At 40.5% G+C, this 18841-nt stretch overlaps 2 protein-coding genes across 3 annotated transcripts in view; one reads left to right on the forward strand and one right to left on the reverse strand.

Annotated features, from left to right (window-relative positions):
* The window catches only part of STAG1 (stromal antigen 1), a 460953-nt gene that overhangs the window by 326757 nt on the left and 115355 nt on the right, over positions 1–18841 (reverse strand). The window lies entirely within an intron of this gene.
* LOC120857612 (60S ribosomal protein L13-like) lies at positions 7483–8194 on the forward strand. 2 transcript variants are annotated; one of them, XM_040233259.1, is made up of 2 exons: positions 7483–7739; positions 7779–8194. In XM_040233259.1, exons 1-2 carry the CDS (start codon positions 7534–7536, stop codon positions 7885–7887), a joined length of 315 nt encoding a protein of 104 aa, XP_040089193.1. In that variant the 5' UTR covers positions 7483–7533; the 3' UTR covers positions 7888–8194. The 2 variants fall into 2 exon arrangements, with proteins under 2 accessions (XP_040089193.1, XP_040089184.1); XM_040233250.1 differs by having other exon boundaries at positions 7483–8194.

An 18841-nucleotide genomic window follows, 5' to 3' on the forward strand; every position in this document is an offset into this window, starting at 1 on the left:
ACTGAACAGCCGTTCCTCTGTCTCTCTCTCCCTCTCTGCAAAACTATTCCTTGATATGTAATAATACTGAAATTAGGCCAATTAATAAACCTACAAGAGCCACTATGTGTTCAACTCAAAGGAAGAATTGTATGTCTCTCACTTCCAATCAAAACCTAGTTGTGATTAAGCTTAATGAAGAAGGAATGTTGAAAGCTCAGAGTGATCAAAAGCAAGGTCTCTTGCACCAAGCAGTCAAATTGTGAATTCAAAGAAAAGTTCTTGAAGAAAACTGAAAATGTTATCCTAGAAATCACAAGAATGATAAGGAAACAAAACAGCCTACTGGTGATAGAAAGTCTTAGTGATCTCGATAAAAGATCAAATCAGTTACAACTTTCTCTTAAGCCAAGTCTAATCCAAAAAAGGCCCTAACTCTCTTAATTCTATAAAGGCTAAGAGAACTGAAGAAGCTGCAATAGGAAATTCTGAAGCTAGCAGAGATTGGTACAGGACACTTAAGGAAAGAAGCTGTCTCCTTAACATAAAAGTGCAAGGTAAAGCAGCAAAGGCTGATGCAGAAGTTGCACCAAATTAACTAGAAGACCTAGTTAAAATAATTAACGTATTTACAGTAAACTGGACTTCAAAGTCAAACTCCCTGGGGTTTCTCAGTCCCTTGGCCAGATCCCCAGGTGGAGAAATCTGTTGTGGGGCCTAGAACATTCATAACAGTGCAAGAACTTCTTTGGGATAATTGTTCTCTGGTTTCTGGGTGGCCTGCTCTGTGGCTCTGTAGTGGGGATAACGGCAATCTCCTCCGGGAGGACTTATGCCACTTGCTGCACCTCCCAGAATTATCCCAGCAGCTGGCCGCTTCTGACACACGCCTCCACAAAAGACATTCAAACACAGAAAGGCAGGTCTGGCTCAGCCTCTTGTAGAGCTCATGGCTCCCTTCCCTGGTCCCGGGACACACAGGGTTTTGTTTGCACCCTCCGAGAGTCTCTGGATGGTATGAAGTTTGATTTTTAATGTGACTGCACCCTCCTACCATCTTGTTGTGGCGTCCTTTGCCCTTGTACATGAGGTCTCTTTTTTGGGGGGTTCCAACATTCTCCTGTTGATGGTTATTCAGCAGCTAATACACAGAATGCCTGAAGAACTATGGATGGAGGCTTGAACGTTCTACAGGAGCAGTGATCAAAACCATCTCCAAGAAAAAGAAATGCAAAAAGGCAAAATGTTTGTCTGAGAAGGCCTTACAAATAGCTGAGAAAAGAAGAGAAGTAAAAGGCAAATGAGAAAAGGAAAGATATATCCATCAGAATACAGGGTTCCAAAGAACAGCAACAAAACATAAGAAGGCTTTCCTAAGTGATCAATGCAAATAAAAACAGGAAAACAATATAGGAAAGACTAAAGATCTCTTCAAGAAAACTAGAGATACCAAGGGAATATTTCATGCAAAGACAGGCACAATAAAGGAAAGAAACAGTATAGCTGTAACAGATGCAGAAGATATTAAAAAGATGGTGGCAAGAATACACAGAAGAACTATACAAAAAAAAAGTTTAATGATCCGGATAACCACAATGGTATGATCGATCACTCATCTGCAGCCAAACATCCTGCAGTGTGAAGTGGACCTTAGGAAGCATTACTACGAAAAAGACAGAATTCAAGAAGAGCTACTGCAAATCCTAAAAGATGATGCTGTCAAAGTGCTGCACTCAATATCCCAGCAAATTTGGAAAACTCAGCAGTGGCCACAGGACTTGAAAAGGATAGTTTTTATTCCAATTCCCAAAGAAGGCAATGTGAAAGAATGTTCAAACTACCAAACAACTGCATTCTTTTCACATGCTAGCAAATTAATGCTCAAAATCCTTCAAAGTAGCCTTCAACAGTATTTGAACTAAGAGCTTCCAGTATTTGAACCAAGAGCTTCCAGATGTGCAAGCTGGATTTAGAAAAGAGAGAGGAACCAGAGATTGAATTGTAAACATCCATTGCATCATAGAAAAAGCAAGAGAATTCCAGAAAAAAACATCTACTTGTGCTTCACTGACTACACCAAAGCCTTTGACTGTTTGGATCACAATAAACTGTGGAAAATTCTTAAAGAAATGGGAGGGAATACCAGACCACCTTACCTGCCTCCTGAGAAATCTATATGCAGGTCAAGAAGCAACAGTCAGAACTGGACATGAAACAACGGACTGGTTTCAAATTGGGAAAGGATTATGTCAAGGCTGTCTATTGTCACCCTGCTTATTTAACTTAATGCAAAGTACATCATGCAAAATGCCGGGCTGGATGACGCACAAGCTGGAATCAAGACTGCCAGGAGAAATATCGATAAACTCAGATATGCAGATGACACCACCCTTATAGCACAACGCAAAGAGGAACTAAAGAGCCTCTTGATGAGCGTGAAAGGGAAGAGTGATAAAACTGACTTAAAACTCAACATTCAAAAAACAAAAGATCATGGCATCTGGTCTCATCACTTCATGGCAAATAGATGGGGAAACAATGGAAACAGTGACAGACTTTACTTTCTTGGGCTCCAAAATCACTGCAGACAGTGACTGCAGCTATGAAATTAAAAGAGGCTTGCTCCTTGGAAGAAAAGCTATGACAAACCTAGACAATATATTAAAAAGCAGAGACATCAGTCTGTCGACAAAGGCACATCTAGCCAAATATATAACTTTTCCAGTAGTCAAGTACAGATACGAGACCTAGACCATAAAGAAGGCTGTACACCAAAGAATTGATACTTTTGAACTGTGGTGCTAGAGAAGACTCTTGAGAGTCCCTTAAACAGCAAGGAGATCCAACCAGTCAGTCCTAAGGGAAATCAACTCTGAATATTCACTGGAAGGACTGAGGCTGAAGCTGATGCTCCAGTACTTTGGCCACCTTATGGGAAGAGCAGACTCACTGAAAAAGACCCTGATGCTGGGAAAGATTGAAGGCAGGAGGAGAAGGGGATGACAGAGGATGAGATGGTTAGAATTCAATGCACATGAGTTTGAGCAAACTCCAGGAGATGGTGAAGGACAGGGAAGCCTGGTATGCTGCAGTCCATGGGGTTGCAAAGACTCAGCCATGACCGAGTGATTGAATGACAAAACTAAAGTTTCTCAATGTAGACAAAATAGTATTACACTGGAAGAAGATGCCACTGAGAACTTTCACAGGTATAAGGAGAAGTCACTGCCTGGCTTCAAAGTTTCAAAAAAACAAGCACACTTTCCTGACAGGGTCTAATGCAACTAGTGACTTTAAATTGAAGCCAGTGTTCATTTACTATTCCAAAAATTACAGGGCCCTTAAGAATTACACTATTTTCTATTCTGTCTGTGCTATAGAAATGGAAAAACAAAGCCTGGTTGACAGTACATCTGTTTGCAACATTGTTTAGTAAATGCTTTAAGCCTACTCTTGAGATCTACTGCTCAGAAAAAAAAAAAAAAAAAGATTCAAATATTATTTACTGCTCGTTGACAATGTAACTGATCACCAAAGAGCTCTGCTAAAGATGCACATTGAAACATATGCCATTTTCACATCTCCTGACACAGAACCCATCCTGCAGCCCACAAGGAGTTATTTCACTTTTTAAGTTTTATTAGTTAAGAAATACCTATTATAAGACTGTACCTGTCATAGACAGTGATTTCTCTGATAAACCTGGATGAGGTCAGGTGAAAACCAGGAAAAGATTCATTCATTCAAAATGGTATTTTCTAGATACAATTAGTGATGTTCATGATTCATGGAAAAGATCAAAATATCAACAAGAGTTTGCAAACAGTTGTTTTCAACCCTCACAGATGACTTTGAGGGATTTAAGTCTTCAGTGGGGGAAGAACTACTGGTGTAGTGAGTGAAATAGCAAAGAACTAAAATTAGAAGTGCAGTCTGAATATATGACTGCATTGCTCAAACAAATCTCATGATAAACACTAACAAATGAGATGCTTCTTGCGTATGAACAAACAAAGTACTTTCTTGAGATGAAACCTGTAACTGCTAAAGATGCTGAGCAGATGTTGAAATGACAATGAAGAGTTTAGAGTATTATGCAAGCCTAGCTGATAAAGCAGTGGCAAGTTTGGGAGGGCTCACTCCAATTTTTTTTTTCAGTTCTATTGTGGGTAAAATACTATTAAACAGCACTGCCTGTTACAGGGAAATCATTCATGAATGGAAGAGTCCCCCAGTGTGGCAAACTTCACTGTTGCCTTATTTTAAGAAACTGCCACAGTCACTCCATCCTTTGGAAACCACCACCCTAATTATTCAGCAACAATCAACACTGAGGCATGACCCTCCTTCAGCAAAAAGACTACAAATAGCTGAAGGCTGAGATGATGGCTAGCATGTCTTAGCAATAAAGTGTTTTTATGTATGTAAATAAAGGTATGTACATCATTTAAGACATAGTGACACTGAAAACTTAACAAGCTATAGTTTAGACCAAACATAACTGGAAAACTGGAAAACTCAAGTAACTCTATTGTGCTATTTGCTTTGCTGTGGTGTTATAGAACGAAACCTGCAATATATTTGAGGTATGCCCAAATATATAAATAAAAAGTCAAGTTACTACTGTTTCAAACTAAATTGATATACACATAAGATATCATGATCACCAGTGTAATTTAAAATGAAATTTTTTAAAATGAAAAAGGTACACTAGAAGACCAAACACAAAGGAAGGCAGTGATGGAGAAATTAAGCAACAAAGAAGATCACGGTAGCAGTGTTTACAATAGCCGAACCACTGCTGTTCAGTTGCTAAGTTGTGTTCAACTTTGTGATCCCATGGACTGCAGAATGCCTGGCTTTCCTGTCCTCCACTATCTCTAGGAGTTTGCTCAAACTCATGTCCACTGAGTCATGATGCCATCCAACATCTCATTCTCTGTCGCCCCTTTTTCCTCCTGTCCTCAATCTTTCCCAGCATCAGGGTCTTTTCCATGAGTTGGCTCTTTGCATCAGGTGGTCAAAGTATTGGAACATCAGCATCAGTCCTTTCGATGAATGTTTGGGTTTGATTTCCTGTAGGATAGATTGGTTTGATCTCCTTGCTGCCCAAGACTCTCAAGAGTCTTTTCCAGTACCATAATTATAAGCCATCAATTCTTCAGCATTCAGCCTTCTTTATGGTCCAACTTTCACATCAATACATGACTACTGGAAAAACCACAGCTTTGACAATACAGGCCTTTGTCAGCAAAGTGATATCTTTGCTTTTTAATATGCTGTCAAGGTTTGTCATAGCTTTCTTTATAAGGAGGAGTTTTTTTAATTTTGTGGCTGTAGTCACGAAAATCACTACAATCTGTGGAAAATTCTTCAAGAGATGGGAATACCAGACCATCTTACCTGCCTCTTGAGAAATCTGTATGCAGGTCAGGAAGCAACAGTTAGAACTGGACATGGAACAACAGACTAGTTCCAAATAGGGAAAGGAATACTTCAAGGCTGTATATGGTCACCATGCTTATTTAACTTTTATGCAGAGTACATCATGAGAAACATTGGGCTGGAGGAAGCACAAGCTGGAATCAAGACTGCCAGGAAAAATATCAATAACCTCAGATATACAGATGATACCACCCTTATGGCAGAAAGTGAAGAAGAACTACAGAGTCTCTTGATGAAAGTGAAAGAGGAGAGTGAAAAAGTTGGCTTAACACTCAACATTCAGAAAACTAAAATCATAGCATCTGGTCCTAGCACTTCATGGCAAACAGATGGGGAAACAGTGGCTGACTTTATTTTGGGGGGCTCCAAAATCACTGCAGATGGCAACTGCACCCATGAAATTAAAAGATGCTCGCTCCTTGGAAGAAAAGTTATGACCAACCTAGACAGCATATTAAAAAGCAGAGATATTACTTTGCCAACAAAGGTCCGTCTAGTCAAAGCTATGGTTTTTCCACTAGTCATGTATGTTTGTGAGAGTTGGGCTATAAAGATAAAGAAAGCTGAGTGCCGAAGAATTGATGCTTTTGAACTGTGGTGTTGGAGAACACTCTTGAGAGTCCCTTGGACTGAAAGGAGATCCAACCAGTCCATCGTAAAAGAAATCAGTCCTGAATATTCACTGGAAGGACTGATGCTCAGGCTAAAACCCCAATCCTTTGGCCACCTGATGTGAAGAACCTACTCACTGGAAAAGCCCCTGATGCTGGGAATGATTGAAGGCGGGTGGAGAAGCACACTACAGGATGAGATGGTTGGATGGCATTACCAACTCAATGGACATGAATTTGAGTAAACTCTGGAAGTTGGTGATGGACAAGGAGGCCTGGCATGCTGCAGTCCATGGGGTCGCAAAGAGGTGGACACGACTGAGCGACTGAGCTGAACTTGAAAAACCACACCTTTGACTATACGGACCTTTGTCAGCAAAGTGGTATCTCTGCTTTTTAATATACTGTCTAGGTTTGTCATAGCTTTCTTTATAAGGAGTAAGAGCTTTTCAATTTCATGGCTGCAGTCACTGTCCACAGTGATTTTGGAGCCCAGTGGAAAATGTCACTGTTTCCACTTTTTTTCTCCACCTATTTGCAATGTAGTGATGGGACCAGATGCCGTGATCTTAGTCTTTCGCATGCTGAGTTTTAAGCCAGGTTTTCACTCTCTTTTTTCACCCTCATCAAAAGGCCCTTTAGTTCTTCTCTGCTTTCTGCCATTAGAGTAGTATCATCTGCATATCTAAGATTGCTGGTATTTTTCCTGGCAATCTTGATTCTGGCTTGTGATTCCTCCAACCCTGAATTTCACATGATTACTCTGCATATAAGTTAAAAAAGCAGGGTGACAACATACAGCCTTCAGGTACTCCTTGCCCCATTTTGAACCAGCCATGACATGGAGGCAACCTAAATGTCCACTGACTGAGGAATGGATAAAAGAAACAGATAAAGGAATGGATAAATATCACACAGTGTAATATTACTAAGCCATTAAAACGAATGAAATAACACCATTTGCAACAACATGGATGGACCTACAAAGTGTCATTGAGTGAACTAAATCACACAGAAATATTATATAACATCCCTTACATGTGGAATCTAAAAAGAAATGATACAAATGAACTAACTTACAAAACAGATACTCACAGACTTAGAGAACAAATTTCTCATTGCCAGGGTGGGGATGGGAGAAAGGGAGAATTATGGAGTTTGGCATGGACATTCAGCACAGTGCTGTATTTAAAATGCATAACCAGCAAGGACCCACTGTACAGCACGTGGAGCTCTACTCAATGTTATGTGCCAGCTTGGATGGGAGGGGAGTTTGGGGGAGAATGGAAACATGTATATGTATGGCTGAGTCCCTTTGCTGTTCACCTGAAAATATCACACTATTGTTTGTTAATCAGCTACACCCCAATACAAAGTTAAAAAAAAATGAAGATATAAGACAAGCAGGAAAAAAAAAAAAAAAGCAAAGCAAAGTGTCAAAAGTCTTTCCTTGCTTTCCCGGCCGTAAGCCCTTGGAGGAGGCCTTCCGGCAGCAGCCATGGCGCCTAGCCGGAATGGCATGATCCTGAAGCCCCACTTCCACAAGGACTGGCAGCGGTGCGTGGCCACGTGGTTCAACCAGCCGGCTCGCAAGATCCGTAGACGCAAGGCCCGGCAGGCCAAGGCGCGCCGCATTGCCCTGCGCCCCGCGTCCGGTCCTCTCCGGCCGGTGGTGAGATGCCCGACGGTCAGGTACCACACGAAGGCTCGTGCCGTCAGGGGCTTCAGCCTGGAGGAGCTTAGGGTGGCCGGCATCCACAAGAAGGTGGCCCGGACCATTGGGATCTCGGTGGACCCGAGGAGGCGGAACAAGTGCACGGAGTCCCTGCAGGTCAACGTGCAGCGGCTCTAGGAGTACCGCTCCAAACTTATCCTCCTCCCCAGGAAGCCCTCGGCCCCCAAGAAGGGAGACAGCTCTGCTGAAGAGCTCAAACTGGCCACTCAGCTGACCGGACCTGTTATGCCCATATGGAACGTCTATAAGAAGGAGAAAGCCAGAGTCATCACAGAGGAGGAGAAGAACTTTAAGGCATTTGCCAGTCTCTGCATGGCCCATGCCAATGCCCGGCTCTTTGGCATCCGGGCAAAAAGGGCCAAGGAAGCCGCAGAACAGGATGTTGAAAAGAAAAAATAAAGTGCTGTTGGCAACTTAGGATAAACCTGCAGTGTCCATGTGACCTTCGTTGTGTAAGGAGCCAGGGCCTGGGTGGGGGGGGTGCCCTCGAGGGAGACCTGTGGTGTGTCTAACCTTTGTCACAACAGAGCTGTGAGGGAAGCAGCTTTGGTACCTGGGAGGCTTGTGCTTAGTGTTCTTGTCTGGATCCTCCAGCCCAGGAGGTGCTGTGTGTTCCTGTTACTATTAAAATATTATTTTCACATCTTAAAAAAAAAAAAAAAAAAAAGTCTTTCCTTATCAAGCATGCATGCTCACTCAGTTGTGTTGGACTCTTTGCAACCCCATGGACTGTGGCCATAGTTGGTGATTTTAATACACCACTTTCAAAAAAAAAAAAAACAAACCAAGATCCACACATAAGATTAATAAGGCAATAAAGGACTTGAACAACAGACACCATAAATCAAACAGACCTAACAGACATGTAAGGAACACTCCACCCAAAAACAGAATACCCCTTTTTCTCAAGTGCACATACAACTTCTACAGCATAGCTGATTAGGCCACAAAAAGTCCCAGCAACTTTTAAAAGCTTGAAATCATAGAAACTGTATTCCTAGACCAGAAAGAAAAGGAAGTAGAAGTCAGTTATAGGAGAGAAACTGGAAAATTTGCAAATATGTGGAAAAAAAAACAGAATACTCTTAAATTTCTGAGTTAAAGAAGAAATGACAAATTAGAATACTATGAGAATAGTGAAAACAAAGACACTATATGTCAAAATTTATGAGACACACCAAAAGCAGTGCTCAGAGGGAAATATAACTGTAAACACCCATGTTAAAAAAAAACTGTCATTCAACAACCTAACTCTCTACCTTAATGAAGAGCAAACTAAACCTGTGTGCATGCTATGTCACTGCAGTCATGTCTGACTCTTTGCGACCCAATGGACTATAGTCCGCCAGGCTCCTCTGTCCATGAGATTTTACGGCAAGACTACTGGAGTGGGTTACCATGCCCCGCTCCAGAGGATCTTCCACCTGCACTGGCTAGCAGATTCTAGTGCCACCTGGGAGGCCCAAATTAAACCTGAAGGCAACAAAAGTTATGAAATAATACAAATAAAAGGAGAAATAAACAAGAGTAGAGAAATAATAGAATTTACAAGGCTAAAATTTGACTTTATTGACAAACTTTCAGACTCAGTAAAGTATAAAAGAGAGAAGATGCAAATAACCACACTCATAAATTAAAGCAGGAATATTCCTATCAACCTTACAGAGAAGTAGGTTCCTGCAGCAAGCCACTGCTGATCCATGCCTCCAACCTCTCCAACACTAGCAGTTCCCTCACCAGGGATCGAACCCATGGCCCTGGCAGTGGAAATGTGGAACTCTAACCACTGGACCACCAGAGAAGTCCCTCTAATGGAACATTTTCATATCAAGTATTTCAAATTAATGAAGCTCTAACTTCATGAAAGTGTGTGCACTGTCCAAGTTGTCATCATGCAGCCGGCGTGTAGAACACTAAATGGAACTTAGGGTTGAACTGAACTGAACTCAGCCAGGAATTCAACCTACATGAACACTTCTCTACCTATCATTGAGCCTACAGGATCCCCCCCCCCGCCATCCTGGTCTGAGCCCCATGCCAACTGGCTCCTAAGCCCAGTGCAGCTGCCCTGGGTGAAGAGATACGAGCTCCTCCCACAGTTCCATGGCCTTTCTTCAGATGACTGAAGCAGACAAGCAGATGGCAGAATATCTGAGGAGGGACAGGACGTGCTGATATGATGCTCATTCTCTGTCTGTCTCTGAGGACAAGTTGGGACCAGTAACACCCAACCCTGGATAGGCCATTGATGCTGGAGACTGTGGCTTGGAGGCTTTGAATACTCCTAGGGGTTCTGCTCCTGACTGCTGAGGGGACCAGGTCTCCATTTAGGGAATACTAGGAACATTCAGGAAAGCTCTGCACTGGGGTTTTTCAAACTTTGGTGTGTATCAGAATTACCTGAAAGTCTTGTTGGAATACAACTGCTGGATCCCATCCCCAGGGTCTGATTCAGTAGGTATAGCGTGTAACTCAAGAATCTACATTTCTTTTTTTTTTTTTAGCCACGCCATGCAGTTTGCTGCACGTGTTCCCTGACCAGGGATTGAACCCGTGCCCTTGGCAGTGAAACCACAGAGTCCTAAGCACTGGACTTTCAGGGAATTCCCAAGAATCTGCATTTCTAACTGTGCCCAGATGATACTGACATTGCTGGTGGGGAACCATACTTTGAAAACTATTGCTATAGAGCCTGCAAGTGTTTCCTAACAGGATCTGATTAAAGAAATTTTAAATTTATATATTTATTTATAAATCCCCACCTTCCTTAAATTTCTAGAATTAAAAACCTTACAGAAATAAAAAAGATTATAAGAGAATAGGAAAAAATTACATGCCAATAAACTGCATAACCTATATTGAATGGCTCAAGGAAAAATAAAAGATTAGAACAAACCTATAACATTCAAAGAGAATAGATATCAAAACCTCCCAACAAAAAAATCCAGAATCAGATGGTTACACTAGTGAGTTCTACAAGCAATTTAAATAAATAACATTGATCATTCTCAAGTCTTCCTAAAAATATACAAGGAAGATTTCCTAATTCAGTCTATGAAGCTAGCATTTCTTCTATATAAAAGACAAAGACAGCAACCCCCCCCAAAAAAAAACCCTACAGAAACAATTTCTCCTGTAAATAAAAATGCAAAAATTTTCAAATAGCAAACATACAACTACATATTAAACATAACATATACCATGGGCAAGGGGGGCTTACCCAAGAATGCCAAAGTTGTTCAACATTAGAAAATCAATGTAATAAGATACATTATTAGAAAGTAAAAAAGAACCAAAAAATCATCTCAAATTAAGACAAAAAGTATTTCACAAAATCTCAAGGGACATCAAAGAGCCAAAACATTCCTTCATGATAAAAACATTCAAAAAACTAGGAAACTAAATGGAACTTTCTTAATATAATAAAGGGCATTTATGAAAAACACGTAACTAATTTCATACTGTTGAATGACTGAAATAAAAGCTATCCCCCCTAAAATCAAAAAGTCAATAATGTCCATTTTTACCATGGTTTTCAACAAATTAGTGTATGCTGAAGCAGAACAATTATGCAAGAAAGAGACATAAATCACACCAAGTAGGAAAAGAAGTAAAACTATTCAGAGATGACATAATCCTTTATATATAGAAAATCTTAAAGAATCGAAAATAGTCAAATACTAGTTGAAAATGGCATCACTGACTCAATAGACATGAGTTTGAGCAACCTCCTGGAGAGAGCCAACAATAGGGAAGCCTGGTGGGCTGCAGCCCATGGGGTCGCAAAAAGTTGGACACAAGTAAGCGACTGAACAAGTTGAAAAAAACTTGTAGGTGGAAGACAACATACAAAAATGAATTCTTTTTTAGAACTAATAAATTTAACAATGTGAGAGGATAAAAAAATCAACCACAAAATAGTGTTTTTGTAGAGTGACAATTAGAAAAAATGAAAGGGAAGAAAATCACATTTACAGTTGCATTAGAATAAAGGAAACATTTTAAAAAGAAATTTAACCAAGGTAAAAGATTTGTTCACAGATGGGAAGACAATATTATAAGGATGTCACTAGGTATTCAAAACAATCTACAGATTCAATACTGTGATTATCAAAATCTTAATTCTTTTATACAGAAAATCTCATCCAAAATTCTTATGGAATCTCATGGAAAGGACCTTTTAAAGCCAAAATGATCTTGGAAAGAGAGACCAAAGTTGGAAGTCTCACACCTCTAGAGTTCAAATTTCACCACAAAGTGACAGTAATCTAAACACTATGATACAAGTATATAGACAAACATACAAACCAAAAGAAAGGCGCTTCCAGAAATAAATCCTCACATATTTGGTCAAACGGATTCTGGCAAGCAAACCAAGATCATGCAAATAAGGGAAACACTGTCTTTTCAAAAACACGGTGCTGGGAAAAATAGATATTCACATACAGGAAAAAAAAGGAATTGAACCCTGGTCTTACATCATACACAAAAATCAACTGAAAATGGATCAAACACCTAAGTGTAAAAAAATTATAAAACTTCTTAAAGAAACACTAGTGCAAAAGCATCATGACGGTAGATTTGGAAATGATTTCTTGGCTATGACACCAAAGGCACAGGCAACGAAAGAAAAAATAAGATAGATTTCATCAAAATAAAACAAAACTTTTCTGCATCAAAGGACTTTATCAACAGAGTCAGAAGGCAACCAAAGGATAGTAAAGAAAATTTGTAAATCATTTATCTGATAAGAATCTAGTATCCAGAATACAAAGATGACCCTTGAACAACACAGGGCTTATAAGGTTCAACCACCCATACAGTTGAAAAATCACATATAACTTCACAGATGGCCCTCTATATCCACAGTTATGCAGATACAGATTCAACCAACTGTAGACTGTGTTTAGTACTACAGGATGCATTTATTGAAAAAATTCTATGTTTAAGTGGATTCACATAATTTATATTCATGCTGTTCAAGAGTCCACTGTAATTTCTTACTATCCAATTATACCAAAAAAAGAAAAAAAAAAAAACAATTAAAAAGAAACTGTCAGAACTTCTCTGGAGGTTCAGTGATTGGCAGTCCACCTGCCAATGCAGGGGACCTAGGTTCATCCCCTGGTCCTGGAAGATCCCACATGCCTTGGAGAAACTAGGCCTCTGCACCACAATTACTGAGTCTGTGCTCTAGAGCCTGAGAGCTGCAACTACTACACTCGCGAATCTGAAGCCCATGCTCCACAACAAGACAAACCAGGATAATGAGAAGCCCAAGCACCACAACAAAGAGGAGCTTCAGCTCAGCACAATTAGAGAATGCTGCCTGCAGTACCAAGACCCACCACAACCAAAAATAAATATTTTTTTTTAATGGTCAAAGGACTCAAAGAGACACTTCTCCAAAGAAGATATATTATGGGCCAATAAGCACATCAAGAGTTGAGGCTCAACTTGTTAAGAGAAATGAACATCAAAAGCACAATGCAATAATATTTTCCAGTTTTGAGGATGGCTATAATCACAAAATGGAATATAACAAATATGAGAATATCTTTGTCATCTCCGGTTAGGTAATGAGTTCTTACATGTTGACACCAAAAGTATCATTCATTAAAAAAAAAAAAAAAAGAGATTAACTAGACTTAATCTTTTTTCTCTGAAAAAGACACTTGAGAAATTTTAAAAAGTCACACACTAAGAGAAAATACTTTCAAATCATGTAATTGTAAAAGAACTTATAGGAAGAAAACTTTCAAACCTCAAATATAAGACAGAAAACAGTTCCTTTTTTTCCCCACAGGTGAAGGATTTGAACAGACACTTCAACAAAGAACATAAAAGGGTGAAATATATTTCCAGTGGATGCTCTTTTCCATTCTTTTGCTGTTTTAGTCTATTAAGTTGTATCCAATTCTTTTGTGATCCCAAGGCCTACAGCCCACCAGGCCCCTCTGTCCATGGGATTTCCCAGGCAAGAATACTGGAGTGGGTTGCTATTTCCATCTCCAGGTGATCTTCCCATTAGGGAAATGGAAACTAGAACTGACATGAGATACTACTACACACATATTAGCATGACTAAAATTAAAAAGACCATTTCAGTTGTTGGTAAGGAGTCATAAAAACTGGAAAACTCATACATAGCTGGAAGGAATGGAAAAATAGCAGAATTCCTTTGAAAAACAGTTCAGTAAACAGACACTAACTATTTATATATAACTAAGCAGCTAAAGTTGAACAGCGCCATGAAGACCTACAAGACCTTTAGAACTAACATCCAAAAAAGATGTCCTTTTCATTATAGGGGACTGGCAAGCAAAAGTAGGAAGTCAAGAAACCCCTGGAGTAACAGGCAAATTTGGCCTTGGAGTACAGAATGAAGCAGGGCAAAGGCTAAAAAAGTTCTGCCAAGGGAACGCACTGGGCATAGCAAACACACTTTTGCAACAACACAACAAGACTCAACACGTGGACATCACCAGGTGTTCAACAACAAAATCAGACTGATTATATTTGTTGCAGCCAAAGCTGGAGAAGCCCTATACAGTCAGCAAAAACAAGACTGGGAACGGACTGTGGCTCAGATCATGAACTCTTTATTGCCAAATTCAGACTTAAATTGAACAAAGTGGGCAAAACCACTAGACCATTCAGGTATGACCTAAATCAAATCCATTATGATTATACACAGAAAGTGACAAATAGACTTAAGGGACTAGATGTAATAGAGTGCCTGAGGAACTATGGACAGAGCTTGGTGACACTGTATAGGAGACCGGAATCAAGACCATCCCCAAGAAAAAGAAATGAAAAAAAGCAAAATGGCTGTCTGAGGAGGCCTTACAAATAGCTGTGAAAACAAGAAAAGTGAAAAGTAAAGGAGAAAAGGAAAAATACACCCATTTGAATGCAGAGTTCCAAAGATAGCAAGGAGAGATAAGAAAGCACTCCCTAGCCATCAATACAAAGAAATAGAATGTGAAAAACTAGAGATCACTGCGGATTCATGTCAATGTACAGCAAAACCAATACAGTATTGTAAAGTAAAATAAAGTAAAAATAAAAAATAAATAAAACTAGAGATCACTACAGAAAATTTAGAGACACAAAGGGAACACTTCATGCAAAGAGGGGCTCAACAAAGGACAGAAAACATACAGAGCTAACAAAAGCAGAAGTATTATGAAGAGGTCGCAAGAATGCACAGAAGAACTGTACAAAAAAGATCTTCATGACCCAGATAATACAATGGTGTGATCACTCACAGGAGGGCCTAGAGGAGCCATCCCACGTTGAAGGTCAGGAAGGGCAGCGGTAAGGAGATACCCCCCATCCAAGGTAAGGAGCAGCAGCTGCGCTTTGTTGGAGAAGCTGTGAAGAGATACCCCACGCCCAAGGTAAGAGATACCCAGGTAAGATGGTAGGTGTTGCAACAGGGCATCAGAGGGCAGACACACTGAAACCATAATCACAGAAAACTAGTCAATCTAATCACACTAGGACCACAGCCTTGTCTAACTCAACAAAACTAAGCCATGCCCGTGGGGCCACATAAGACAGGCGGGTCATGGTAGAGAGGTCTGACAGAATGTGGTCCACTGGAGAAGGAACTGGCAAACCACTTCAGTATTATTGCCTTGAGAACCCCATGAACAGTATGAAAGGCAAAATGATAGGATACTGAAAGAGGAATTCCCCAGGTCAGTAGGTGCCCAATACGCTACTGGAGATCAGTGGAGAAATAACTGCAGAAACAATGAAGGGATGAAGCCAAAGCAAAAACAATACCCAGCTGTGAATGTGACTGGTGATAGAAGCAAGGTCCGATGCTGAAAAGAGCAATATTGAATAGGAACCTGGAATGTCAGGTCCATGAGTCAAGGCAAATTGGAAGTGGTCAAACAAGAGATGGCAAGGGTGAACCTCGACATTCTAGGAATCAGTGAACTAACATGGACTGGAATGGGTGAATTTAACTCAGATGCCCATTATATCTACTACTAAGGGCAGGAATCCCTCAGAAGAAATGGAGTAGCCATCATGGTCAACAAAAGAGTCCGAAATGCAATACTTGGATGCAATCTCAAAAACGACAGAATGATCTCTGTTTGTCTCCAAAGCAAACCATTCAATATCACAGTTATCCAAGTCTATGCCCCAACCAGTAATGCTGAAGAAGCTGAAATTGAACGGTTCTATGAAGACCTACAAGACTTTCAGAACTAACACCCAAAAAGGATGTCCTTTTCATTGTAGGGGACTGGAATGCAAAAGTAGGAAGTCAAGAAACACCTGGAGTAACAGGCAAATTTGGCCTTGGAATATGGAGTGAAGCAGGGAAAAGGCTAATAAAGTTTTGCCAAGGGAACACACTGACATAGCAAACACTCTCTTCCAATAACACAAGAGAAGAGTCTACACATGGACATCACCAGATGGTAAACACTGAAATCAGATTGATTATATTCTTTGCAGCCAAAGATGGAGAAGCTCTATACAGTCAACAAAAACAAGACCGGGAGCAGACTGGCTCTGATCATGAACTCCTTATTGCCAAATTCAGACTTAAAATCGAAGAAAGTAGGGAAAACCGCTAGACCATTCAGGTATGACCTAAATCAAATCCCTTATGATTATACAGTGGAATTGAGAAATAGATTTAAGGGACTAGATCTGAAAGATAGAGTGCCTGATGAACTATGGAATGAGGTTCATGACTGTACAGGAGACAGGGATCAAGACCATCCCCATGGAAAAGAAATGCAAAAAGCAAAATGGCTGTCTGAGAAAAGAAAAGATATAACCATTTGAATGCAGAGTTCCAGAGAAGAGCAAGAAGAGATAAGAAAGCCTTCTTCAGTGATCAGTGCAAAGAAATAGAGGAAAACAACAGAATGGGAAAGACTAGAGATCTCTTCAAGAAAATTAGAGATACCAAGGGAACATTTCATACAAAGATGGGCTCGATAAAAGACAGAAATGGTATGGACCTAACAGAAGCAGAAGATATTAAGAAGAGGTGGCAAGAATACACAGAACTGTACAAAAAAGATCTTCACAACCCAGATAATCACGATGGTGTGATCACTAATCTAGAGCCATACATCCTGGAATGTGAAGTCAAGTGGGCCTTGAGAAGCATCGCTATTAACAAAGCTAGTGGAGCTGATGGAATTCCAGTTGAGCTATTTCAAATCCTGAAAGATGATGCTCTGAAAGTGCTGCACTCAATATGCCAGCAAATTTGGACAACTCAGCAGTGGCCGCAGGACTGGAAAAGGTCAGTTTTCATTCCAATTCCAAAGAAAGGCAATGCCAAAGAATGCTCAAACTACCACACAATTGCACTCATCTCACATGCTAGTAAAGTAATGCTCAAAATTCTCCAAGCCAGGCTTCAGCAGTACATGAACCGTGAACTTCCTTATGTTCAAGCTGGCTTTAGAAAAGGCAGAAGAACCAGAGATCAAATTGACAACATCCGCTGGATCATGGAAAAGGCAAGAGAGTTCCAAAAAAACATCTATTTCTGCTTTATTGACTATGCCAAAAAGCCTTTGACTGTGTGGATCACAATAAAACGTGGAAAATTCTGAAAGAGATGGGAATACCAGACCAGCTGACCTGGCTCTTGAGAAATCTGTATGCAGGTCAGGAAGCAACAGTTAGAACTGTACATGGAACAACAGACTGGTTCCAAACAGGAAAAGGAGTACGTCAAGGCTGTTTATTGTCACCCTGCTTATTTAACTTATATGCAAGGTACATCTTGAGAAATGCTGGACTGGAAGAAACACAAGCTGGAATCAAGATTGCCGAGAGAAATATCAATAACCTCAGATATGCAGATGACACCACCCTTATGGCAGAAAGTGAAGAGGAACTAAAAAGCCTCGTGATGAAAGTAAAACAGGAGAGTGAAAAAGTTGGCTTAAAGCTCAACATTCAGAAATCAAAGATCGTGGCATCCAGTCCCATCACTTTATGGCAAACAGATGAAGAAACAGTGGAAACAGTGGCAGACTTTATTTTGAGGGCTCCCAAATCACTACAGATGGTAACTGCAGCCATGAAATTTAAAGACGCTTACTCCTTGGAAGAAAGTTATGACCGACCTAGACAGCATATTATAAAGTAGAGACATTACTGTGTCAACAAAAGTCCGTCTAGTCAAGGCTGTGGTTTTTCCAGTAGTCATGTATGGATGTGAGAGTTGGACTATAAAGAAAGCTGAGCACTGAAAAATGGATGCTTTTGAATTGTGGTGTTGGAGAAGACTCTTGAGAGTCCCTTGGACTGCAAGGAGATCCAACTAGTCCATCCTAAAGGAGATTAGTGCTGGGTATTCATTGGAAGGACTGATGTTGAAGCTGAAATTCCAATACTTTGGCCACCTGATGCGAAGAGCTGACTCATTTGAAAAGACTCTAATGCTGGGAGGGACTGGGGGCAGGAGGAGAAGGGGACGACAGAGGATGAGATGGTTGAATGGCATCACCAACTCATGGACATGAGTTTGCATAAACTACGGGAGTTGCTGATGGACAAGGAGAACTGGCGTGCTGTGGTTCATGGGGTCGCAAAGAGTCAGACGCGACTGAGCGACTGAACTGTACTGAACTGAAAGCAATGCCACTCCTTGGTAGCAAAGTGCAAAGAAAGCTTATGTTCTTACGAAAAAAAAGTGCATTAATAATCAAATGCTTGTAGTAATTTATTCATAACTGCCAGAAACTGTGAACATCCCCAAAGTGAATGTGAAAGTGAAGTTGCTCAGTCACGTCCAACTCTTTGCAACCCCATGGCCTATAGGCTACCAGGCTTCTCGGTCCATGGGATTTTCCAGGCAAGAATACTGGAGTGGGTTACCATTTCATTCTCCAGGGGATCTTCCCAACCCAGGGATTGAATCTGGGTCTCTCGCATTGTAGGCAGACACTTTACTGTCTGAGCCACCAGGGAAGTCCAAACATTTCCAAAACTATTCTTAATTAAAAGATTATAAATATACGATTAGCACATTCACAAGATGGAATACTATTCAACAATGAAATGAGTCTCAAGT

The sequence above is a fragment of the Oryx dammah genome, unplaced genomic scaffold, assembly GCF_014754425.2.
Source record: "Oryx dammah isolate SB20612 unplaced genomic scaffold, SCBI_Odam_1.1 HiC_scaffold_2, whole genome shotgun sequence".
Taxonomy (NCBI): Eukaryota; Metazoa; Chordata; class Mammalia; order Artiodactyla; family Bovidae; genus Oryx; species Oryx dammah.

What these genes read in the sequence shown, in the direction of transcription:
- LOC120857612 (XM_040233250.1), top strand. Translation starts at nt 7,534, where the DNA reads ATGGCGCCTAGCCGGAATGGCATGATCCTGAAGCCCCACTTCCACAAG.